The following is a 24,997-nucleotide window of genomic DNA, read 5'->3' on the forward strand; positions in this document are numbered from 1 at the left end:
ATACAGAGAGCAGGGCTGCCTGCTTGCATTGTCAGGGGTGCCATTTCGGTGGTGTTTGAGATGGGGTCACCTCAGGTTCTCATCATAAATTCTGACATTAGGGAACGTTTAAGAGTCTGGGAAGTGAGGAGTCAAATTCCCTTTCTTGCCCTACTTGGATCCTACTGGAAGGCAGTGGAGAGGGACCACAAATTGTGATGGAAATCTGATGTCAAAACTTTCTTGGGAGAACCAATTCCCTCCACCCCCAGATGCTGGCAGCCAGGCTGGACAGATTTATTGTGATTTGAGGAAAGGGACAAGGAAAGAAATGTCAGAGACTGCAGGCTTCACTCTTCTTAGTCCCAAGACTTAAAAATGAGGAGTAGATGTTTCTCACAAGGGGCTTGTTGACTGTCTTTTTTTTTTTTTTTGGGGGGGGGGGGGGGGAGGGGAGGGATGGGTGGTGGTGAGGTGGGACAAAAAATATGTATGTCTCCTATTTTAAAAGTGGCAGCTGTCCATGCAGACCAGTCCCTCTGTAAAATGAACCTAAACAAAGTGGCTGGCAGGACTGAATTATTTAAAAAAAAAAAAAAAAAAAAAAAAAGGGGGGGGGGGCTTGCTCCCATGGGTGAGCGCAGCAGCGTGTTGGTGGGGTGCTGCCATTGCCCATGATGATCTCTGACTGGGGAAAACACACCTCCCATGGCTCCCCCTGTGATGGAGGCCTCTGAGCTCCTCCGAGGCTTCTGCTAGCAAGTGATGTTTCACAGGCAGACACAACTGCTCCCCTTTTACCAGGAGAGCATGGGTGAGGCTCCCCAGAGCAGCTGGGCGACGTGCACTCCCTCAAGCAAGCACGGCTGCAGTAGAACAGCCCCAACAACCTCCTGCTGTTTTGGGGAGCTCTGGGATGTTCCCTTTAGGGGCAGCTGCCTGCTGAGAATCCTGGGTTTGCCCCCACATTTTCTGCCACCAAATGCCATCGGCTCGAGTGTGAAGTGCACAACCGTGTCTCAATGTGGCAAGGCGAAGAGGCACTGCCCCGGCCTGCCAGCTCTGCACGGCAGTGTGGAGAGCGAGGCTTTGTCTCCAACAATGATATCATTGACAGCCTGGAGCAGGGCCAAGGCTGCTCCACACCGGCCATCAGCAGAAACAGGCTCAAGCCATCTGTACGTTATGGCACCGAGCCACTCGTGCTTCATTTGGCTTCCTTGCTTGCATTGAAGCCGGGTCCTGAGGCTTTCTGCAGGGCAGGGCCTGCCAAGAGCCGGCTCTTCCACCCAGTGCGTGCAGCCTGAGCTGGATCTGGGGGAGCGACTGATCTTGCCGAAAGTTGGTCGCTGTTGGGAAGGTGTGTGGGATCCTCGAGGACACCCTGAGCGCTCAAATAGCCCCACACAGCTGCAGCTGTGATCAGGGCTTAAAAAAGGAGAGCCCTCCCATCCCCAAACCACTTTCACTCTGATTTCATCAATTCCTTCTGCTGATAACCCCTCTAATGGCCAACTCTGTGCTGCCTTTTACTGAAGATGTGTGCTAGCAGTCTGTCAGCTGTGTGGCTCTCTGAAGCCTTTACATGATGCTGTTTTCACATCCAAACCTTACAGGCATTTGCACCTACATCTAAAGCTGTTTCAGAGATGGCTGCAGGGCTATATAACATAACAGGAAAGAAAGGATCAAATCATGCTATGTTTTTCTGTGCTCTCCTCCTCTATCAAGAACATAAACCTTGTGCTCCTATGGAAGCCGTGAGTCAGGTCCCACAGCATTTGCAGGGCTGAGCTCTCTGGGAGCCTGGCAGTGTCCTGAAATGGTGGCAGATGAAGGTCACTGAGCAGATAAAAGCAGATAAAAGGCTTTGGGGTACCGGTGTCTCGCTGGTCTCTCCTGTTTATCCAACAACACATGGAGAAGAGGAACTGATGGGCTGATGACTCTGGTGCACTTGGAGCTGTGAAGGTTTCTCTTCTATTTGTTTACGTTTTGGTGGTAAACTTGATGCTAGCTGAGGAAGTGAGCTGGGCTGGAAATGAACTTTCACAGGCTGTGAAGTGCGGTAGCCCCTTGAGAGTATTGCAAGATGTCCTGTTGTTTTTCCTCTTTCCTACCCTCACCACCTCACACCGCAGCAATGTTGCAAGAGCCCAAGGGCTCCCCTGTGCTACAGCGAGGGAAGACCTTCAAAACAAGGCTGTTTTGGCTCAGAATAAGAAGCTGGGTCTTGCATGGGAAACCTACGATGTAGCACAGGAGTCTGCTGGTGGAGAGGGAATTGAAAGTCATCAGATGGCACTGCTCAGCAGCTGCACAGATATCTAACCGCACAGGCAGACCGCTCAGCAGCGTCATCCCCTTCCAGACCTCTCTGTCTGCTGGTAGGAAGAGAAGTGCACACAGTGTGTGCATTGTGCCATCATCCTGTGCCCAAAAAACCTGGTGTGCTGGGCTCGGCTGTGGGGCTGGGTGGGAGCTGGAGGGGCAGATGAGCCCTGGGCACCAAGAGTCAAAGCACTGGACAGTTTTGTGGCGCTGGGGCAGAGAAAAAACTAGCTATTCATAGCACATGCTTTCCAAGAATAAGGGAGCAGGAGGAAAACACAGGCGTGCTTGTTTGGGAATGAAAAAGTAGGCTGTGCAAGCCTCTGCTACTGGAAATCTATGGGCTGGTGTCTAATTCTGGCTGCAGTAGCACCAGGCAGATTCGCATCGGTTTCACGTCTCCTCTCAAGATGACAGTCTCTTACAGAGACCAGATACCTGCCAGAGCACATTGCTCAAGGCAATTTCCTTCCAGTTAATGCAATCTGTTGATTAAACATTTGTTTCTTGCAGCCTCCTGCTGAGCAAGCTACTGCAGTCAGGGAGCTGAAGGGAGTTATTTTTTGTGGGATGGCACTTCTGGGTTTATCTTCGTCTTGCAGATCGGAGATAGCTGTAAAACAGCAATTGAGCCTTCCGGATCGCTGACAAGATCTAGTGATAGGAATTAGCACATCAGAAAGAAACGAAATGAGCTTTCCTGGGCTACAGTGAACTCTGAAAGTGGAGATAAAAGCTCTTGTATTCCTGGCATCAAATGCTATAAAGTAAAGCAGTGGCACACGGTTTTGGTTGACACTAAGGCATCGTTACTTGTTCAGGTGTCCTGCCCTTTGGATGCAGGATGGGGAAGCACTTTCATACACTCTGATAAGAGGTGGTGCTTCTTTCCGGAGGCTCAGGCTTAATTTAATCAGTTGATATCACAAACACACACTTCATTATTGAAAAAGAGGCTTTGAAGGTACATTAGACCTGATTGCCACGTATTAAAAAAAAAAAAAAAAAAAAAAAAAAGGAAAAAAATCTTCAATTTTGCTTCTTGTACAGACTGATCAGTCAGGTCATGTTTACCCAGCCTGAAGAAACCATACAAAAAAACAAAACCTTTTGCTCCTTTCCTTCATGTGGAGCCTGAAGCAGCGACGCAGAGGGGCCGAGCTGCAGCTGGGCGCTGCAGGTGTCGCGCTGCCCGGGGCGTGCAGCATCCTCGTGCTGCAGCACGGGTGGTACCTCCTGGGGGGACAGCAGCACGAGGTTGCTGTGCGAGAGTGCTGGATTGACCGGGCACGTTCTAGGATCCAATTTTTTGGAAATGAGACCATTGTTTAAAAAAAAAAAAAAAAAGTTTTAAAGCTGTGTTATACTGTGGCTGAGATGGACACAGGATGTGACCTTCTTGGTTTGGCCCAGATTTTGACTTACTGTACTTTTTTACATCACTGTTTAGTAAATGCAGATGTTTAAAAAAAGGGGAAGGCTGTTTCCTCTGGAACCAAGTCAAAACACTTACTATTCAGTGCACAGGAGCGCCTTTTATAGACTTTTGGCCTAATCCTGGGCTAAAGACAGGGAGAATATTGTCTATATGAGGATGGCATGATCAAATTCAAACTGGGGAATCAGCAGTTTCCTAGAACAAAGATGTGAATCGGCTGCTGGTCAGAGGTTGAAATGCAGATGCAGATCAGTTTATAATTGCGCTCAGATCTGAGCACTGGAGAGTCTGGATTTGAGCTATGAACCCGTGCTCCAGTGCCAAGATGTGTCCTGAGCTGGCCTTCAGTATGCTCAGCCTCCTTCCAGTATATCTGGGGCAGAACTTTGCAGCAGAAAGGAGACTCTGCACAGAGACTTTCACCCATTAAGGGAGGATGATGATATTTTATTCATTTTTTTAAATCTTCACATAAAAACTTGCTCACTTGAGGCTATTAGAAATGCAGTTCAGCACCTGATTGAACTGAGGGATAGCCTCTCCTTTATTGTTTTAATTTAACAAATGGCTTGCAAGAGCACTTAGGAAGATGGTTTGCCACATCCCTTTGGAAGTGGGTGTGCTCCACAAGAGAAGTGCAGAGCTCCTGGGAGGGCAGTATATAGCTGGATGTGGTGAGGTCAGGCAAATTTTCCAGTACAAGTAGGAAAATAAATCCAGGTCTAAAGAAATCTCTTACTGTCTTCCTCCCCTGCCCCTTTTTTTCCCTGATATCTGCAGAAACCTCTTTGCACCAGGCTACACCGAGACTCATTACAACCAGACGGGACAAGCTCAGACCGTGCCCCTGAGCCACACGGTGAGTGCAGACCCCGGCGTGCAGGGAGCAGCAGGGGAGCATCATCCTCCAGAGCCTTTCTTCCAGGCCAGGCTTCCCACAGCTGGAAGCTGAAGGGGAGGGCAGTCTGGCTTACTGGCCTGGGGTTTTCCAGCGAGAAAGCATCTCCGTCACCAAACAATGGTAAAAACACCTTCCTGTTTTTGCCTGAGCTCTGTTATCTGCCGAGGTCAGCCAGCAGCATTGCTCCCTGATCTCCGAGAGCTGGAGAATTGTCCATTCCTCCCACTGCTCACCCTCTTGCTTTTAATTCTGCCACCCCATGCTGGGGATGTTTGCAGCCTTTGGGAAAACCAGCCTGAGTGAGCTGGCTGCTCTCCAGCTAAGCCCCCCATGAATTACTGCTCTCACACTGCCCTTGGCTGGCTGACTGCCGCAGCGGCACAAAGATGCGCATTGGTCGCGATGTAAAAATAAGAGATAAAATCCCCATGAGATCATCTTTACTGGTGCTGCCCCCGGGCGAGGGGAAGGGCCGGGATGGGTATGTTGGCGTTTCTACCCCAAAGCCTCCTTGTCCCTGCCAGAAGCTGCCTTTGTCTTGCCCGGAGCCCCCAGGCGGGGACTTCCCTACTGCCCATGGCGTCACCCTCCCAGGCACGTCCTCTGGGGCCTGACCCGGGGCCAGCTGCCATCGACAGGCAGCTCCCTTACAGTCAGCTCCACATCTGCTTCATGCTGAGGCCATCCGAGTTGCATCCTTGGGGATGTAATGGAGACAGGCACCACTTGCAGCGGAAATAGAGCAATTAGTGGAGTACTGGGACTCAAACGGGACTCAGTGATGCCTAAACATAGTGTGTGTCCATCCCTGAAGTAAATTGCCAACCCCGCTGCCCTCTGTCTTGCAGGAGCACTGCTTTTACCATGGGACAGTGCGGGGCAGAGAGCACTCCAGTGTGGCGCTCAGTGCGTGCAGGGGCCTGCGGTAAGTATGGGGGTCAGTGTTGTGCTGTGCACCTCAGGGTCTGTCTGGGCAGGTGGGCCTGTCCTCAAATCCCACCCAACAAAGAGTCCTGGGCACTAAAGGGAGCACGTCAGGGGAAATATCTTCAGCTCAGGCATCGTCTGGAGCAAGAGGCATCTCCCAGTAGTGACCCAGGGCTGTGTCCCTCACAGGGACAGGACTCGCCCTGTCCCAACCCAATGCTCCTGTGCTAATACCAAACCCAGCTCCTTCTCCCAGCCTCTCCCAACTGGCCAGTTTTTGTGTTTGGGGACAGCCTTCAGGTCCGAACTTCCCCCAGCATTGTCAGCTCTGCTTCCTCACCTCACTCCCCACTTTTCTCCCTGGGTGGTGCAGGGGTTGTGTGTTCCGCCTTTAATACCTTGGCTTTGGTCATAATGGAGTCTCTGGCAGAAAAAGACGGTCTGTATGTGTTCATTTACACCAGCTCTGAGTTTGTTTCCAAAATACCATGTGCGCTTTATTGATATTAGCGGTCATCTGCTCTCAAGAAGTAATTGGGAGCTGTGCTGATGGGACATGGCCCAGCCAGGAAGCAGCCCTTGCCAAAGCAAACCCCAGAAATCTTAAGTGGATGTATAGCAGGCCAAAGAGCCCGGGGAAATAAACAGGGCAGTGTGGCCACCTGTGGTTTGCAGTAAGTCATCCAAAAGTAGTCACAGGTGTGCTCTGCTTCTGCCAGCCTGTCTTGTCCCCTTCTAGCTAGAGGAGACAGATGTCTGGGGTGCATGTAACAGCTCCTGCACCCCTCAGGTCATCTTCTGAGGGTGTTCGATGCCCTGAGTGCTTCATACCAGAAAGCCAACTGGGCCATTGCAGGGCTTTTTGCATATGCACACAGAGCCTCTGCTTGGGGGCTGCCCTGTGGAGAGGAGAGAAGGCAGGATATGGCCCTAAACCTAAAGGCAGCTGTAACCAGAGGCTCTGGAGGAGAAGGTGACCATCCCAGCTTAAGATGCTGCTGGGCTCTATGAGCATTATTGGCAACTTGGGGAAGCTCTGAGCTGATTCGTGGCTTAGGCTTTTGGGGAAGAACTGGAGGAAAAGTGGGACAAAGCATAACAACAGCTCCCTGCTCTCCTTAAAGCTGTGTGGCTGCACTTGCTCCCATAAGTAGCCATGGGATGGAAAAAAAAGGTTTATAAGATGTGCCTCTGGGAAAGTGCTTTGAATATGATCCTGAACGACAAGGAAAGCACTTTGCAGTCACATACATTATTTATTGCCCCTTTTATGACCCCTTTTGTCAGGCACTTGCTCTCTCCAGTGTGAAGCAGGTTTTCTTTTCAAAGGGAGGCTGCACGGGGTGGGACGGGCAGCTGGAGAGAGCGGCCATGAGGAGGTGGGGCATGGGGCTTTTGGGGTTCAGACCCTGGTTGTGGCCAAAATGGCACTTGACGTGAGGGGAAAAAAAAAAAGTAAAAAGCAAATTCTTAATTAGAAATTGTTATAGGTCTTCTCAGGAGATGGAAGAAAGTGGAAAAATACCTGGGTTATGGTGGCACCCGTTATTTGTCCACATTGGTGTTGTGTTTTTTTAATTCCCTACAATGAGACTTTGAGACAGGGAAATGAAAGGAGACAAAATCTGCAAAAAAAGGATGCAAAAACAAACTTTTTTTCCCATTGACAAAAATCAAAACAAAACCTTCACTTTTTTTTTTAGGCAGTTCTGCTGCAGACAAATTTCTCTGATCAGCTGAAAAATTTCCACTGCCACTAAAGAAAAAGCTGTACTTTAAATAAATAAATAAATAAATAAATAAATAAATAAAATTAGTCCTTGTTGCAGCAGCACGTGCTCCTACAGCCTTTCATCTGATTGTCAGAGCCCATTTTAACAGCTTTTAATATATGCAAGCTCAGGAATTCCCCCTTCTGAACTCAAACTATTCCCATCCTTCTTTTGAATGAGCTGCCCAGCCTGGTAGAGATAAATGCCTCCCCAAGGCAGCTGGGAGCGCAGCAGCAGAGGAAGGATTTGGCTCAGTTTGCTGCAGTAGTAACTAGTTTTCTGTCTCTCTGCTTCCTGCTCCAACAGAGGACTCATCGTGCTGAGCAGCAACTCCAGCTACATCGTGGAGCCTGTCCCCGGCAGCCCAGACCAGCACTTTATCTACAGGTTGGGTGACCTGAAGCTACAGAGAGGAGCCTGTGGCCACCAGGACGGCACGGTCACAGCTGAGGGCTGGCTCAGGGACTTCACAGCCGGGGTGAAAACGCCCCACCTCAGGGTGAGGAGGGCTCTGACCGGGTCCCCATGTGATGCTCCAGATTTCCCCCTGGCTCCCAGCCTGCGGATACTGCTGCTCTGCAGGAGCACAGCTTGGAAAGGGAAATGGGCGAGAATATCTGAGCTTTGTAGCAAGCTGGTTGCCAAACAGTGGTTCTGGCAGGGAACTCAATGAGTGCTGTGAGAACGGTGACGAATCCAGGCTGTGGCTGTTCCTGCATGGATTTGTGCAGCCGGTACATGAGCAAACTGGGATGGGCTGAGAACATGCACATCAACGTGTGCTATAACTGACTTGTGATGCTGTTTGCTCTAAATCAATCGCATCTTGAGGTCCCTGGTGGGGTGGGGTGAATGGCCAGTGGAGAAGAAAAAAAAAAAAAAAAAAAAAAACACAATGAAAAATAGCCTGTATGTATGTTTTGCAAAGGGTTTCTTGGGGGATATTGGGGAAATAACCTTTGTTGCTGCCGCTGTAGGTGAGGCGGGATACTCTTCAGACTACGAAGTATGTGGAGCTGCTGCTTGTGGCTGATTATGCGGAGGTGAGAAAAGGGATGGGTTTTATACCAGATGAGCACTGGGCACAGGGCGAGCATCCTGCTTGCAGCATTGCTGGTGCCATAGACATCAGACGGGTGCCATAGCTGGGGCAGACAGGCTTCCCTTTGCCATTCCAAATGTCCTGCCCCCACCTGCAGCTGGGGAGAACTGAGTCTCTGTCACTGCTGTCCCCTCTGCTGCCACCATCAGCCACTCTTGCCTAGCAGGTTATGACTGGGATGAAGGACAAGGGCTGGGGGTCAGTTTTTGCCTCCCAAGGTACCAGTGATCCAGAGCTGAATGCTCCCATATCTTCATGAGCGTTTGGGAGCCCCTTTGCTGCCCATGGTTAAGGATGGGAGAGACTGCCTTCAGCCTTGGGTCACCTGGGGGTGTCTAGCAATGATGTGGGTCTGTATTTCATCTCTAGAGAAGATAACCAAGATTACCCTCTGCTTTGAGCTCTTGGCAGAGATAGAAATAGGTGTTTCAAAGGCTCCAGGTGATAGAATAGGGCTAGAAGAGACCCATTGAAGCCAGCAATCCCTCCCCCGTACCCAGCCTGGACTGCATGCCAGATGTACTTACTGACAGTGCAAACTGCGCAGTGTTTCGTTGATCATTTAATCTCCAGCACAGACAGGAGTCGAGCTGATCCTATTTATAATTTACAACATGAAACTCCAGCAGTGAAAGCCACGTACTGCTCTGGGCTATAATTTATTCTGAACAAAACCAGAGAGCAGAAGCCATTTCAGTCTCCTCTATAAGGCAGCAGGATGCCAGAGAAAGTATGAGAAAACACATTATACCCAGGAACTGCCATATGCTGTTGACCATTTCATTAGACAAGCTGGGGTAAGCACCCTCGCAGTGTAGCTGTGAACTGCCCTTATTTTATTGCTTCCCTTGCTAGGAGAAAAGTCCTAGCTTTTTCAGTCTCCTTAATAAAAATCTCAACCTTTTGCAACACTAATTCCTTGAATCAAACACTTTTCACTAAAATTAAATCATTAATTACTGTGTGGCTTAAATAGGCAAATTTCTTCTTCCTGGATGTTACCATATATTCTACCTAAAAAATGTTGATTTTTTTTGATGACTTTGGGTTGCTCCACTCAGTTCCTACCACCACTGGAAAAACATCCCTGCCGTGGGATGCCAGGGATGAATTCTGAATTTGCGTGTACAGGTGGGTTTATAGGGAGATGTACAGTGAAGGAAGGATTTGGGCATCATCTTCTAATTCTCAAAATAATGTGATATGTTTTAACACATTTCATCTCTTCCTAGTTCTCTTCGTGCTGCCTGACATGTCCATTTTATTCAGTTTCAGAAACATCACTTCAACATTGAAGCAACAAGGCTTAAACTAGTGGAGGCTGCTAATTACGTAGATAAGGTGAGATCAGGTGTGCAAGAACTAAGGAAGACAAAGCTCAGATTGCCAATTATGAGAATTGATTGTGGCAGAGGAAGGCTGTCTTCTTGGGAGAGAGAGTAATGTTTTGCTAGTTCTCCCCAGAGACTTGGGGAGTGGAGACTGTTTTCCCAATTGTTCTGTTGTTGGACACTGGGGATGGGGTGGGGGAGTCTCCTTTCCTTAACATGGAGCCAGCAGGAGCATCTCTTTATTTTAATGCATCTCTGTATTAACTGTGTCACCTAAATACTCCTTTTTGGTAAAGGACTAAGGTATTCACTTCAAATTGTAGAAATCTTGCCAAGTAGGAGCCTTCAGAGGTCATCCTCGCAGTGGTACACAGTGCTGTTGAAGTAAACATCACTGCAAACATCACTGCTTTTCAGATCTACCCTCTTCATACTCCCCATCTCTCCTTAAACTCCTTCCACTGCTCCCTGCCCAGGAAGACTTGTCCTGTTTGTACTTGATGTGGGCAGCAGATTATTTCCTTCCTTTCTGAGGAATTTTGACATATCTAAAGATTAACATGATGTCAGTCTCCAGTCTTTGTTTCTTTTTTCTTTTTTTTTTTTTCTTTTTTTTTTCTTTTTTTTTTCCTAGATGATATCTCTGTCATTCATTAAGAAAATGAATGTTTAGCATCTCTAGTCCAACCCAATTTAGTCTTGCGGGTGGTGCACTTTTCATTCTGCAGAGACATGGTGCTAAGTTACAATGCATTTCCAGAGAGAACATCTCTGATCACGTGTTTCTTTCTGTAGTAGCATTTATCAGTGTTTATACACAAGGTTTAAAAGGCAATAAAATAAATTAATGGTGCTCATTTTGTCCTCTGTTTTCCCTCCTGTATCTGTCAGTTTTACAGGTCCCTGAATATCCGGATTGCCTTGGTGGGGCTGGAGATCTGGAATCATGGGGATAAATGCGATGTAACTGAGAATCCCTACTCCACCCTGAATTCCTTTCTGGCCTGGAGTAACAAGGAGCGGGTGTACAGAAAATACGATAATGTCCAACTAGTCACGTAGGTGTATTTCTTCTGAAATAACCCGGTTCTGAAAGTGGGTTGTGTGGGTGGGAAATCAATATCTTGGATTATATTGTTCTAAGCTTCAGCGAGGCAGATTTATGTAGTGGCTGCTCCGCCAGTGATGGTACCCAGAGCACAATGACTTTAGGAAAAGTGTGGGTCTCTGGATATGTGGCAATCTCAATGCACGTGTATCAGTGTGCATCAGTTTTATGTATGCATATCACAAGCAGCTGCACATGGTCTGTCACAGCTACACATGCTATTTCAAGAAAATCTGAGCCATAAGCGAGACCTGTGAAGTGGCGCTAAGCCCTTTGCAGAAGGCATTTGTTCCTAGCTCACTGTGCTGAGACACAGCAGCCATGGTGCTGGGAGCTGATGGTCTGTGACTCATCCCTCTGATCTCATTAGGGCCAGTAGCTATGGCCAGCAATGCAGAAGTCATTAGAAGAAAAATCTGCAGCAAGTCTTAGACCTTCTTGCCTCTCCCATAGTAATTCATTGATGAGCAAATTCAAAGATGGAGCCTGTGGGAGCAAAACACAGAGATACAATACCTCTCCTCCATTTTTTTTTTTTTTTCCCCCCTTTAACATTTCTATATTTCTTCTTGATGCAGTGATGTCCTGCACAGTAATAACAGGGCTCCTGCATCAGACACTGGCAGAGCCAGTGCAGCTTGCCAGGCAGGAGCTGAGCATGGCTGCACCACGGGGGTGTCACCGAGTTCTGTCATGTCCCTGAATCCCAATCCAGCAAATAGCAGGTGTAGGGTAAATGAAATATTCACAATTTGTACCCAATTAAGGATTCGGAAATAGTCTTTTCTGTACCTGCTGCAAAGCTCAGCGTAGGACACTTTTCGGCACTAGACCATTACGAAAAATAAGATTGGCTGGCAGGTCCATAAAATAAAGGACCAGTCCAAGAAATTTAAGGCCTAAGGCTTTATACCTCTGGTCTAATGTTTTGTACCTGAAGATATTACTAAAGAAAATGTATTCAGACACAGTATGTGTACAAATCTTGGGACTGCAGGTTGCCTCAGTGCCATTTCATGCTCTTTCTGGGTTGATTTTAGGGGTGTGTCCTTCCAAGGTACCACAGTAGGCTTGGCTCCCGTGATGTCCATGTGCTCTTATTTCCAGTCAGGAGGAGTGAACATGGTAAGTTATTGCTAATGCCTAATGTGATGTTTCTTGCCAGCAGTGAATATATGCAACGGGTGCCTCCTAAATCCCAGGAATAAAATATTTCCTCTGAAGGCCTGTAGCTCACCTGCTCACAGGCAGAAATACCTTCAGCAGATGTTTTCTACAAGTAGCATTGAGAAATGACCCCGAGGTGCATGGGACAGGCACAGGTGAAATGCTGACTTGCCTCTTTGACCTTGCACAGGACCACTCTGAAAATGCCATTGGTGTTGCTGCTACCATTGCCCATGAGATGGGACACAACTTTGGCATGAATCACGATTCTGCTGGCTGCTGTGCTACCCGTGCGGAGGATGGAGGCTGCATCATGGCTTCTGCAATTGGGTGAGTCTGGCTTACTGGGTCTCACTGGGAAATGCAGGGGGCTTAGGGGAGGAAGAACTAGAAATGCAGAATGAGGTGGGTCTGCTTGATGTTCTTCACTGTTATAAAGTCAAGTTTTCCCATCTTTTTTCCTGAAAGACTGTCTCAGGCCTTCATCTCTGAGTTTGTGCTTCCCCCTGTGTCCTACCAAGCAATCTGTCACTCCAAAGCAAGTTTAGTGCACACACATGCATCCTTCTCCAAAACCTGAACTGTCTGGCTATTGCCAGCAAGCACAAAGAAATGAAGGGTGACCAAAACATGTTATGGTGTGTCAGCTTGGCACATAGATGTTTATGGTGGTTTCATTGCTGTGTTGCACATGAAATGCATAAATAGTTGACAGGGTTTCTAAAGAATCTCCCAGAAAAGATAACATGTTATAATGTGGAGAAGAGAGGAAAAAGGGTTACTTCAGGAAAGAACTGATCACTGATTTTTTTAAAAGGCACAGTGATTGAGCTATGTTTCCAACTAAGGAGATATGAAAACAGATCTGTTGCTTGCTGTCTCCAGAATATGGCTTTCAGTAAGACACTGAAAACCAGTGTTTGAAAGGGAAAGAGTAACTGGCTTCTAGAGAAAAGGGAAGTGAGAATGACTCTGGAAACCACCAGGATTTGAAAGCTCATTTTGGATGAGGAACGACAACAGCTTTCATATTTCAGTCACGTAAAAACAACAGCTGAACACATTCACTTTAAGCCACATTCCCTGTTTCCTCAAGCCCTTCCCCTTTGAGGTTCAGCAGTTTTTAACAAAATTGTCTCCACTGAATACCTTCTTTTATGTGATGCATTTCCTCCAAATATGGAAAATGTTCAGATGAGCAGTGAACACATGCAGGTACATATTGGCATCTGCTCATTTTTGGTGCTCTGAACCCTTGCCTCGATCTGTCATGATGTTTTTCTGCATTCAGGCACCCATTCCCCAAGGTGTTCAACCAGTGCAACAGGAAAGAGCTGGAGAAGTATCTGCAGTCTGGTGGAGGGATGTGCCTCTCCAACATGCCAGACACCAAGAATTTGTATGGAGGGAAGAAATGTGGAAACGGCTACTTGGAAGAGGGGGAGGAGTGTGACTGTGGAGAGGTGGAGGTAACAGTTGTTCAGATCCAACCATCTGGGGCTTAGCTGGGACACAATGATTTTATTATATATTTGGTAAATACAGTTATGTGATATGGTAGCAGCTTTTCTTTGTGCAGGAGATATGCATACCTGTCCTATATGTAAATGTATATGCAATGTAATCAAGGTTGAAAAGTATCATATCATATAGATATTAAAATACCTAACTAAATTTACAGTGCACAGTACAGTGCATCCCAGAACTCAGGGATGGTGCAATCCATGATAAAACAGAGCTGATGAAAGCTTCATTAAAAAAAATATATCTTCCTACACATTGCATTTTCATGCATCTTTAAGTGCACTTTAACTACTGCTCCATTTTTGATAACGATGAGGCTTCTCTTAGAATTGGATCTTGCTTCTCCAAACCCAAACTTTGACTAGTAAGCCAAAAGGGTGCTGAAGCCAGCAGCCCAGACTCACCAGAGGTAATGAGCATAGCCTATCGTACCCAGTCCATCCAACAGAGGATATGATTATGCAATAGTGTAAACCAGCAAATGTTGTTTCATGAGCCTGTTGTGGAAGAAAGGCTGACACTGAATATAATTCATCTTCTCACCCTCGCGCTTCAATGCTCTGACACTATTCTTGTCTTGAACATCTGCCTTGTAAACTGTTGCATCTTGCTGTCTTCCAGGAATGCAATAACCCTTGCTGCAATGCCAACAACTGCACCCTAAAGCTGGGTGCCGAATGTGCCCATGGCAGCTGCTGTCATCAGTGCAAGGTGAGCTTTCTGGGTTTTTCTAAAAGAGGAGAGGGAATAACAGTGGTAGGTACATGAAGGTGAAACAGAGGGGAAATGTGAGCAAACACAGCCAAATAGAGTCTGTCTTCAAATCCTCTCCAAAATGAGCATAGACAAACATTTCTCTTTAGCTCATTTTTATGCTTGCATGTGAACTGCATGCTTGTAGTGACCTATCCTGAACATGTGAAAAAATAATTTTGCAGGAATCCATCTGGACTCTCACTCCCTTCAAAAGAAACTTAAATAAACCTCCTAGATGTAATTGTGTATGGCCTTCCTCTGCATCCATGGTAAACTCATAGCAAGGGAGATGTAAATTACACATTAGGAAAATGTCACCAGCAGAGATGACAGGCAAATACTGAATCAGACTTCCCAGATGGGGGGGGGGGGGGGGGGGGATTGGAGAACAGATTACGCAAGCATGCATCTGTCAGAAATCATTTAGGTGTATCAGATCCCACCCTTGGGTACAGAGAGATGGAGCAGCATTCCCTTGAGATCTGGCAGCCTTATTTTCTGTGCGTGATCTCATCCTCGCCTAGGGAAGAGATCCAGTCACCAATTTGATTCTACACAGCTCACACAGCTAATGAAGTTACAGAGTCATTTGGATCACTGCTGACCTCAGAAAACCTAGCACGAGGTTGATGAAAGGATGAAGGTTTTTTCTTTTCTTACCTACATTAGAGACATCATGCAAACACGAAATCAGCAAGGAGTCAAACCATAATTCCATTTTTTCCCTTTGTACCTCTTTAGCTGATGTCTCCGGGAACTCTCTGCAGGGAACAGTCAGGACTGTGTGACCTCCCAGAATACTGCACTGGCCAGTCACCATTTTGTCCCCCCAACTCTTACCAAATTGATGGGGCTTCTTGCGAAGGAGGAAGGGCATATTGCTACAGTGGCATGTGCCTCACGTATGAAGACCAGTGCTTGCAGCTGTGGGGGCCTGGTAAGGACACTACTTGCAGTGAAACATCTTTTCCTTTGAACTGGCAATATTATGTAGTATCCTGCTGTTATTCACTCTGTGTAAGGCAGTAGTACCTTGCATATATGTTATCAGTGACAAAGCCTAAGGAACCTTCTCTCCAGCCTTTCTTGCTTGGAGGAGGCAGCAAAAATTTCCCATGCTCAAACCATGACAGAAAAAGGACAGCTGGGTAGTTGGCATAGGGTGAGGTGGGCTGCCAGGCTCCACAGAGACCAGCCACATGAGTTTCTCCCATGCAGGAGCAACGCCAGCACCAGATATTTGTTTTGAGAACGTTAATGCCGCCGGAGACACCTACGGGAACTGTGGGAAGGACACCTACGGCAACTACAGGAAGTGCGAGAAAAGGTAGAGAACAGTTGCTGGCTGGAGAAGATCTTTTCACATATTACAAAATTATGGGCCAGTAGACTAAACTGAGCCATGCTTTGGTTTCAGTCCCCCTCATACCCCTGGGAAACCAGTTGCTTCCTGGTAGGACTTAATGCTTCAGTCATAAGGACTCTAAGTTTACCATTTTCCCTGTCCTTTGTATTTAAAACATTCAGTTGGTATTTTTTTGAAGCACAGGAACAGGGGATTTTCAATCCTGTAAGCGGAAATGTAGTTTTCTAACATAGTACCGAGACAAAAGCTTCTCAGTCTTCTCTGTGATTTTTTTTCTGAGGCTGGCCTACCATGGGGACAGCGAAGTGATACTATCAGTACCCTTCAAACACTGACGCTTGGGCTAGCCCCGGGAGGTGCTTGCTCTTCTATCATTGAGCCAGCCATTCCTCAACACTGCTGCTTGAACTTATGCATAGAGTTGAAGCCTGCAAAACATTCAAAAAGCCAGAAATAATCACTTAGCCCTTCCTTTGAAATCAGAGATGCTAAATGTGGGAAGATCCAGTGCCAGAGCTATGCTTCCAAACCCCTGCAGCCCAATGCCGTGGCCATAGACACAACCATCTCCCAGCAGAGGATACAGGTGAAGTGCCGAGGGACTCATGTGCACAGATCTGAGAATGAAGACAAGGAGATGCTGGACCCTGGCTTGGTGCTGACAGGAACAAAATGCGGGAGCCATCATGTAGGTACAGTCCTGCCTGTAATGGTGTGGGGAGGTTCAAGGCTTTGTGGTTTTAAGGCATGCATTTCTGATGTCTAATGTCTTTTTAGGGGATTATTATGTTTGTTAGAAATTAATTTCTTAGATGTTTCTGAGCAGTGGAAGAAGGCAAACCAAAGGCCATTCCTTAAGTCTTTGCCAGATGAAGAGTGGGCCAATGCAAAATTAGGGGGTTGCTAGTTTGTTGAGGCTGTCTTAGAGATGAGATACATGATTAGAAATCAAGACACCCAAGAGCTCCACCACAGACTTGCCACATGGATATGACCAATATATTTACTTTTGAGCTCCCACTCCTCTCTCCAATGTGTGTTTGCTGAGATTTAGAATAGTGATTAAAAGTTTGCTTGGGAAAGTTTTGTTCTCTCTGTGGTATTAGTTGTGTTCCAGGGTGTCTGGGAGGCTGCAAATCACAAACTAACATGAGGCAGTCATATAGTATGCAACCCAAAGGGCTTACACTGAGCTTTTGGGATTCTTTCTCTGCAGGTTTGCTTTGAGGGACGCTGCCAGAACACATCCACCATCTTCGAGTCTGAAAGCTGTAGCAAGAAGTGCCATGGCAATGGGGTAGGCGTCTTCCTTTTTGTCTCCATTTCAGGCTGAAGCAGGACGGGCTGCCATTCATCTGTGCATGGTTGTTTGGCTCAGTTCTGATACCACACTTAGGTTCACTCTGGATTTCTGCTTCCTAGTTATTAGTTTGCAACTTCATGCCATGTTTGATGTATTTTCTGCTCTAATCTTCTGGGCCCAGCTGAGGCTGAATCCAAAAAGATCAGGCTTACTAAGAGAAAGTAAAAACTCATGTTTAGAACAGTTTATCCGAAACTCTGCTCTGCTGTTCCCCCAGAGGATGGAAAGAAAAGGGTGGTGGGAATACTTTAGAGCTTTTGCTAACGTTTCTAGCAGAAAACTTGGGAGGCCCCGGGATGTGCCCAACAGTGAGCAGGACCCATCCCATTCTTTCATTCTCAGTCTGTTCCCTCTTATATGGCCCTTCAGGTTACAGGGAGCAAATGGCAGCTGTTCAACAGAATGAAATTAAACACTGCACTGAGTCTCTGAGTCTTTCCTCCCCAGGTCTGCAACAACAACAAGAACTGCCACTGCAACCCGGGATGGGCTCCCCCATTTTGCAACAAGCAGGGGAGAGGAGGAAGCATGGACAGTGGCCCTCCCATGCCAGAAGGTGAGTGGGATCAACTCACTGTGATGGCACTTCAGAAAGACTTGGGTTAAATTAGAAGCAGAGGATTTCCCATTTAACAAACTGTATTTTCTTTCCCCCAGGCTCTTCAGCAGCAGTGATAACTCTGGCAATCCTGGCTCCCATTCTCCTTCTCATTGGAATCATGCTTCTGTTGTATTATCTGAAATGCTGGAATAAATTTGTCATCTGTTCTCAAAAGAAGGCCCCGCAGTTCAGGTAAATGATCAGTGCTGTGCCTTGTCTGCTTCCATCCGCTCCCTTTCAGTGTCAGCACAGAAGAGAAATTGCAGTGGTTGTGAGGAGTATAACTGTATTGATTTGCTGGTATAGTCAGTATTTGCTTCTCATTCTTTGACTTTGGTTAAATTATAACAAAATACAACAAAGAAAAATGAGAAAAATCCAGGAAATAACTCTTATTCTTTTCTTTCTCTGACTGTCAGTGACACCTCTGGAAATGGCCATGCGAACCCTGCCTTCAAGCTGAAAACCCCTCAGATGCAGAGAAAGGTAGAGGCAACGTCACCTTCCACTTCCCAGGGGAGCTGCAGCTGCCCTACAAAGTGGGATTTGGTTCCCTTTCAAACTGTAGTTAAGGGGTGGATTTTTCAAAGAATGAGGAAAATAGACAGATGTGCCCCATGGCTGAAAGTCAGTGGGAGCTGAGCATAGCATCTACTTCCAGCTGTTTCTTACAAGGAGAGAGATGGGACCTGGCCAGGCCTGTGGCCACCTGTCTGTCCTGATGGATTCTCTCCTGTCACATCCCCCCTTTCAAAACTGCAGCAATCGCAAACCTGGATTGATTTGCAAGAGCTATTTACAGTGCTAATGCCTGAGATAGTCTGTTCTCTCATTTCCTGTTTCTACCTCACAATATCCCAAATTGTCCTAGTCTGTCTAATCAACACCTACTAGACACATAACACCCAGGTGTTGCAGCTGATATTTCCTGCTATGTGACTGAAAGACCTCATGTAGATCCTCAAAAGAATAGTAGAGAGTAAAGAGGTCATTTGAGGTGGACATATCATCTCCTGGGATTTGTGGCTCTTCTGCACAGGTGATTGATATCCCTGAAATCCCATCAAAACCTCCTCCCCGGCCACCTCCCTGCCTCCAAATAAATATGCAGCAGCCGTCTGCCTTCTCCAACGGCTACAACCACAGCATGGGGAAACCTGCTGGGGTGGCACAGCTGGCACCAGAAAAGGACGTCACCTGGCGGACACCCCCGAGCAGGCCAGCACCTCCTGCCCCCAAGCCACCAGGCTCTCAGGTATGAGGTCATTCTGCCATCCTACAGATATGGTTGGATGGGGAGGTTTGTTCTGAGTGAAGCCCCTTTAACCCTGATGTTGTGGGTGGGATACAGTAATTCAGGGTCCTTCTTGCTTTGTTGTGTAGCTGACAATGGCTGTGCTGGCTGTTAGCACACACAATTACTAGTTCAGGTCCCCAAATACCTCTGAGCTGGAGCTGAAGTCAGGTAACCTCGATCACGAGGTGGTATTCCCTTTACCAAGGTCATCTAAACATTTTTTAATCTGCAGATCAAATGCATATTTGGAGCCTTGGGCTGTTCAAAGATATTTCTTTGTCTTAAGTTACCATAAACTCTGGCTTTTAAAGTGTTTACAATTCTTTGAAAGCCCTTTTGTCAGTATCAGCATTGTGAAACATATTTTGTTTCACAAAGAATACATGGAGCAAATTATTTTTTATTTGGATGAGGAACAAAAATGGGACCATTAGTATGTTGCATAGGAAATGTAAGACTTTACCCAGACTGACCCTGCCTTATGGGAGCATCCTAACCACAAGTTACTTTGAGGGTTTTAAGGCTATGGGGTACTTATTTACTTCTCTTGCTGGTGTTTTTTTTTCTAAGCTTAATAAAGATCCCACATGCTTGTGAAAAAATTGCAAATCACTCAGACTGACTTAAATCCATTTTACCAAAATATTCCCCAACTAGCTTTATTTTGTTAGGCTCAGAAGAGAAGAAAAGGCCTCAGTTGTAGGGGAAAGCAGGAGGCTGGCTCAGGCAGTCTCTCCAAAGGATATAGAGGAAAACAAAACCAAAATATTTTACTGAATGGGATTTGTTTCTAGCTCCATTGTTCCTATGAACAGCCGGCACTTCGGCAGGAAAGAAAACTAAAACAAAAGCAGGAAGCTGACTCTAATCAATAAGGAATAGGTATCCTTCCCAGCTGCTTGTTGACAAGTTCCCCACAGTCTCCATTGTGTTCCCTCTCCAACACATCCAGTCTCTTTATATGTCAGACCTACTAGACAGGACATTTGTCCTAGGATTTCCAAAAGCAACCTTGCCATTTCTGGGTTGGAGAAGAGCCACAAGATCTAGAAGATACAGAGAGGAAGTCATCAATTTCACTGTTTGCTAGTGTCTGTGTCCTTCCTAGACATTTGCAGCATTTGCCAGATTTGCTTACTTGCAGTCCCAATATGAGCTCTTTGGACCCAGCTCTTGGTGGTGTTTAGCCTGCTTTCTCCCTCCTGCAGTCATAGGGCAAGGTTCTTGGAGAGCAGTTAATCCCCAGACATCAGCCGATACAGCCACCAAACATTGTGTTTATACATAGTCTAAGGAGATTGCAGGGTTTTTGGGTGCCCTCCAAGTTTGAACACAGCTGTGTTTATTAAATCAACACCTGTAAGCTAGTGACTTAGCACAGAAACTAAGCAACAACAGTCAGTTAGCTCTCGTGTGGCTAACTTCTCCCCAGGGGCATGCTTTATGCTGAAATTCATTAGACAAATGGAAAATATAATGCTCAGAGTATCCTATTAGGGACAGCTGTGTGAACAAACAAAATAATAACTGAATGTAGGAGGTCTGAGAGTATGTTTGTGTATGGGCAAACATATGTGCGCAGGGTTGACAGTCATTGTATGGCCATGCCCGTACATCCTATGTGAGGTTCACTATCGTGTAGTGAATGTATGCACGTGAAACTCACTTCCAACTTCAAATGCATCAATAATGTGTGTAATTTAAAGGCTCTAGAATATAGTTTTCCCAATTTCATGGAAAATTCAAGACTCAAAACTTTTGGATCCCTTAGCAGCTATAACATAATGTGCTTTCAGCCCACAGCTTCATTTAGGAGGCAAAGCAAGGTAACCATGTCATCCTGTTTGGTTGTGCTTGGTTAGACGCCAGCTGCCCAGCAGCCTAAAACCATCTGGTCTTCATTGAAACTTGATAGTTGAAAAGCTACAGATTGAAAACCACTAATCCCCTGCACAAATATTATAAGCAATAGCAGCAGCTCCTGTACACCCTCCCTGTGTCGGAGAGAGAGAGGTCTTTGCATGCCAGGAGGTAATCGTAGTTTTTCCATCGGTCCTTTGTCTCATGCAGAGATGCTGTGGGCTGAGGTGTGGTGGGGCCTCCTGCCTGGTCTATAAGGTTTCTCCTGCTTTGCACCACGCAGCCATTAGATTGTACTATCACTGTGCTAACTCCAAAGCAGAGACCTCAAGCTGGGCAGCAGCATACCCAGCCTTCTGTCTCTGACTTCTCAAAAATTAAAAACCCAAGAGGTCTGAAGGACCTGTGGCCATGCTCAGAAGCTCAGGCCTTGTGAAGTGAATACAAGAATTCTTTCTGCTTTCAGGTCGGATGTCTCTCTGGGCTGACAACTCAAAACTGTTTCTTTCTTGTGTAGGACGTTTCTAGGCCACAGCCACCCCAAAGAGCTTTGCCAGCCAACCCAGTCCCGAACAGAACCAGAGGAAGGCCCGGGGACAGCCCTGCCCTCCCGCTGCCTCCTGCCCGCCCCAAGACGCCAGGACAGCTGCAGCCTGCGGGGCAGGTGGGCACTGAGCGTGGTGACAAGGCCACAAGCCCTCACTGACAGGACGTGGTCTGACTGTCGGGGGAGTAACCTCACTCTCATGCTGTAAAACACCTCTGCACAGCCCCAGCGGGTGGCAGTGGAAAGGCTGTTGTGTTGCATGGCTTTGTTGCAGAGGCCTCTGTTTTCACTTAGTATGTATGAAGCATTTATTGCGTCAAACAATATGCCTGATCCTAAATCCTGCAGCAAAAGTGACTGATCCTAAAAGGGATCAGGCTCCAAGAACTGCTCGGTGCAGGCACTATAAGCAGCCATGCCACATTCTGGAACAACCGATCCAGTTCTCCACATCCCTGGGCACTTCCTCAGATAAAGTTTTCATGTGAGTAGGGCTGAGCAGAGGGAGTCAAGGTGTGACACAAAACGAAGAGCAGCAACACAGAAAGGCCCAGACAAGGTTTGAGGACCCTCCAAGGGTCAGGAACACTCTCCAGCCACTCTGATATGCTTTCTCTGAGGAACGTTTACCAAAATTGTCCTTAATAAGAACAATTAATAAGGGACTTTGTGCTGCTGAGTTCAGCTCTAGCAATCTGGACCCCTTAAGACAAAACACCTCCACTCCACACACCACAGGTTCAGCCTCCAGCCTGAACCGTACTTGAGGCTGGCTGTTAAAGTGACAAATCCTGCATGAACATCATCGTGCTATGGGCAGAGAGCAGCATAGTTTCCTATGTGACCCATTAGGGTGAATGTGCAGTGTTGAATGGGGACAGCCTTCCCCAGCCTGCTGTAGCAGCAGCTCAGGAAAGCCTTTTCTCTTTCATCAGTGCTCACCCCTCTCTTTTCCCTATTTTCTGTCTCATCCAGAATACCAGTGTCGGGACAGCTGGAGCAGGAAACTTCTTGAGAGCGGGACAGTCGGGCTTCCGTGTGCACCCATGAACCAGTCTGTTCCCAGCTGACTCTAGCCTTCACAAGGGACTGAATGGCCTTCGTCACCCAAAAAAACAAACAAACAAACAAAAAAAAAACACAATCGAGGGCCACAGATGATTTCTCAGTTCCTCTCCCTTGGTTTCATCTGTTTCCTATGTGACTCAACAAGCTGCAGTCAGGCTTGGCAGGAGTGTGCCCAGGAACTGAGCTGGTACACGCCAAGCTGAACCCCTATCTGCTAATATCCTTTTCCATATAGGGATGACTTGTTTATACGGTATTTATATATTATTGTGCAATATCCAATGCAGGGATGGGGTGATGTGGGCTTCAGGTGGTTTTAACAGTTATTTAAGTGTTTTCAGGCAGTGCAGGTGATGGCCCTGATGGGTTTTCATGTAAGAGCAAGCCCTGTTTGCTTTCTCAGCCCATCCAAGCAGCTGCAGAAGCATATGTTGGTGCTATACAGAAACCATTGCCTCTTGGGAGACCAGGAGGCAGCTGTTGATAACTTTCTTCAATTTATTCAGTTTACAGTGGCTGGCAAACTGGGCCACAACAGAGAGCAAACCATGGGAATATTACTGGTTAAAATCATTTGTGAGTCACTGTGGAATCTGGTTAGCTTTAATAGAGTGTATTAATTATTTCCCCATAAAACCATCTTCAGCAAGGGCTTTGCAGCCTGTCTGTCCTCCAGCACTTGCTTATCTTGTCTTGGTGCTGTAGGACCTGACAGCATCAGCAGCATGGCTCATGCACTCTCATCCGTGTCATTGGGACACAACCAAGGTACGACAGGGACACTCTCCAGACAAGACATGGAGCAAATGGCCAGAAGGAAGCACAGCAAAAGCAGTGCTGAAACCTCCTCTCCACCATGCGGTACCACAGATAATCAGTAGACACTTTTGCATGTGTCTTTTCAGGATTTTGGTCTGTGCTGAGCAATAATTCAGCACAGGCTGTCTGCTGCCATACCAGTGAGAAATCTACCTTAATGTTGTCCAGGTGGTAAGACAGCAGAAATATTAATATGACACATGGTGCTTTTTTAGCATAGCTTATTTACTCCACGGATTTTTCTCAAGGACTCAGATGGAGAGAGCTGTCCATGTGCACTTTAAGCAGCTGATGGTTCTAACTCTGAGGACCCTCCCTTCTGAATTTGTTTTTTTTCTCCTAATTGTTTGGGGTTTTGTATGTTTTCTTCCTCAGGGTTTTAAATTAAGACCTTTGGTTATGCCATTTTTTCTTTTTTACTTTTTCTTTTTTTTTTCCTCTTTTTCCTTTAAGTTATTTTCTAGGAGAACACAATGAGTTCTGTAGCTATGGTTGTAATAATATGGTGTTGTGTGTGATTTTGTTATGGACAACTCTTCAAACAGTGTGCTTGCTGCTGCACATGTGAGAAATTGTATTATTGGCTTAAAGAAAAAGAAATGTTGTTCTGATGGTTCTGTTTACCAAAGCTCTGCTGATGGGGTCGAGGGAGGAGGGAGAAGAACCAACAGCAACAGACAAAGCCTTGAGCACTCATTAAGTTATTTTTAGCAGTGTATCTGTAGGATGACTGAAACCACACCATTTTTCACAACTTTACTACCTCTTTCTTCACAAGGAAACAGCATACAGGGTGTATCTTGAATTTCCGGTTGATTATTCCTTATCTTGATCATTTTGGACTTTTTCCTTGCTTTCTGTATGCCCAAAAAAGAAACCAGCCTAAATTACTCCTCTCTGAAATAATGGCTGTCAGGTGAAAGGCTTTACCTTTCTAATCTTTATATTGTCTTTTTCTATAGTTGGGTTATTTTACATGTAAACAAGCTATATTCAAACCCCCAGATTTGTTGTTTACTGCTCACAGGTGGAGACCCAGCAGTCTTGTCTGCAGTAAGCTGGGTGCATACAGTGTCTGCTGTAGTTAGTACAGATTCAACCAGAACTGGATTTTTTAACTGCAGACAACAGTGTATTTCTGCTACAGCCCCTGATCTTTATCAAATGACCACCAAAAATCAGTAAGAATATTTTTACTGCATTCCATGTGAGCATGGGGTCAAGCTTATAAGAAACGTCCTCATATATACAAAGCTTGGAGAACATCTAGAGATGCCCAAACCCTGATGGAAAACTTATTACTGGAATATCCTAAAATCTCTAAAAGGTATTTTTTTTTTTTTTTTTTTTAAGTCCTATCAAATTTTCACGTGTGTGCCAGTTGAATGAACAATAATAGGGGAACTGTAGGAGGAATAAAGATGCTAAAATATGATTATTTTTTTTTTAAATGCAATGTTACTTGGAAGAACATGTACAAAAATACATCTCACTTTCTCTTATGTCCACACAGTAAAGGTTTACAATAATGCTCTCTGTGCATCTATGCAAATACTTGAAGAATGCAATTCATTGTGCCTTTTGCCTAGTTTTTAATAAATTTATCAGTTGTCATTAACAAATGTTCTGTTACTGTGGTTTTTTTTTTAACATTGGTTCAGTCCTTCATTTAAAATGTGGCTTTTGTCCACAGATGGTAGGATTTCTGGAGGAATAATATTCCTAAAATGTATTTCTAGG

At 46.1% G+C, this 24,997-nt stretch overlaps 1 protein-coding gene across 3 annotated transcripts in view; it reads left to right on the plus strand.

The window, feature by feature from the left end:
- ADAM19 (ADAM metallopeptidase domain 19) overlaps window positions 1-24,854 on the plus strand; it is a 31,995-nt gene extending 7,141 nt beyond the window's left edge. The window contains exons 4-23 of one of the 3 annotated variants that reach the window (XM_082771377.1): window positions 4,529-4,607; window positions 5,498-5,574; window positions 7,655-7,847; window positions 8,326-8,391; window positions 9,720-9,791; window positions 10,673-10,839; window positions 11,930-12,014; window positions 12,247-12,386; window positions 13,348-13,525; window positions 14,202-14,291; window positions 15,078-15,273; window positions 15,555-15,663; window positions 16,186-16,390; window positions 16,919-16,999; window positions 17,513-17,621; window positions 17,723-17,858; window positions 18,086-18,152; window positions 18,706-18,921; window positions 21,341-21,487; window positions 22,346-24,854. In XM_082771377.1, coding sequence (XP_082627503.1) covers window positions 4,529-4,607; window positions 5,498-5,574; window positions 7,655-7,847; window positions 8,326-8,391; window positions 9,720-9,791; window positions 10,673-10,839; window positions 11,930-12,014; window positions 12,247-12,386; window positions 13,348-13,525; window positions 14,202-14,291; window positions 15,078-15,273; window positions 15,555-15,663; window positions 16,186-16,390; window positions 16,919-16,999; window positions 17,513-17,621; window positions 17,723-17,858; window positions 18,086-18,152; window positions 18,706-18,921; window positions 21,341-21,487; window positions 22,346-22,420 — 2,488 coding nt within the window. In that variant the 3' untranslated portion in view covers window positions 22,421-24,854. The remainder of the gene's footprint in view (window positions 1-4,528; window positions 4,608-5,497; window positions 5,575-7,654; window positions 7,848-8,325; window positions 8,392-9,719; window positions 9,792-10,672; window positions 10,840-11,929; window positions 12,015-12,246; window positions 12,387-13,347; window positions 13,526-14,201; window positions 14,292-15,077; window positions 15,274-15,554; window positions 15,664-16,185; window positions 16,391-16,918; window positions 17,000-17,512; window positions 17,622-17,722; window positions 17,859-18,085; window positions 18,153-18,705; window positions 18,922-21,340; window positions 21,488-22,345) is intronic. The other 2 variants (XM_082771378.1, XM_082771379.1) reach the window with 2 other exon arrangements.
- Window positions 24,855-24,997: the final 143 nt, after the last annotated feature.

The sequence above is a fragment of the Aythya marila genome (assembly GCF_965140915.1).
Source record: "Aythya marila genome assembly, chromosome: 14".
In the NCBI taxonomy this organism is placed as follows: Eukaryota; Metazoa; Chordata; class Aves; order Anseriformes; family Anatidae; genus Aythya; species Aythya marila.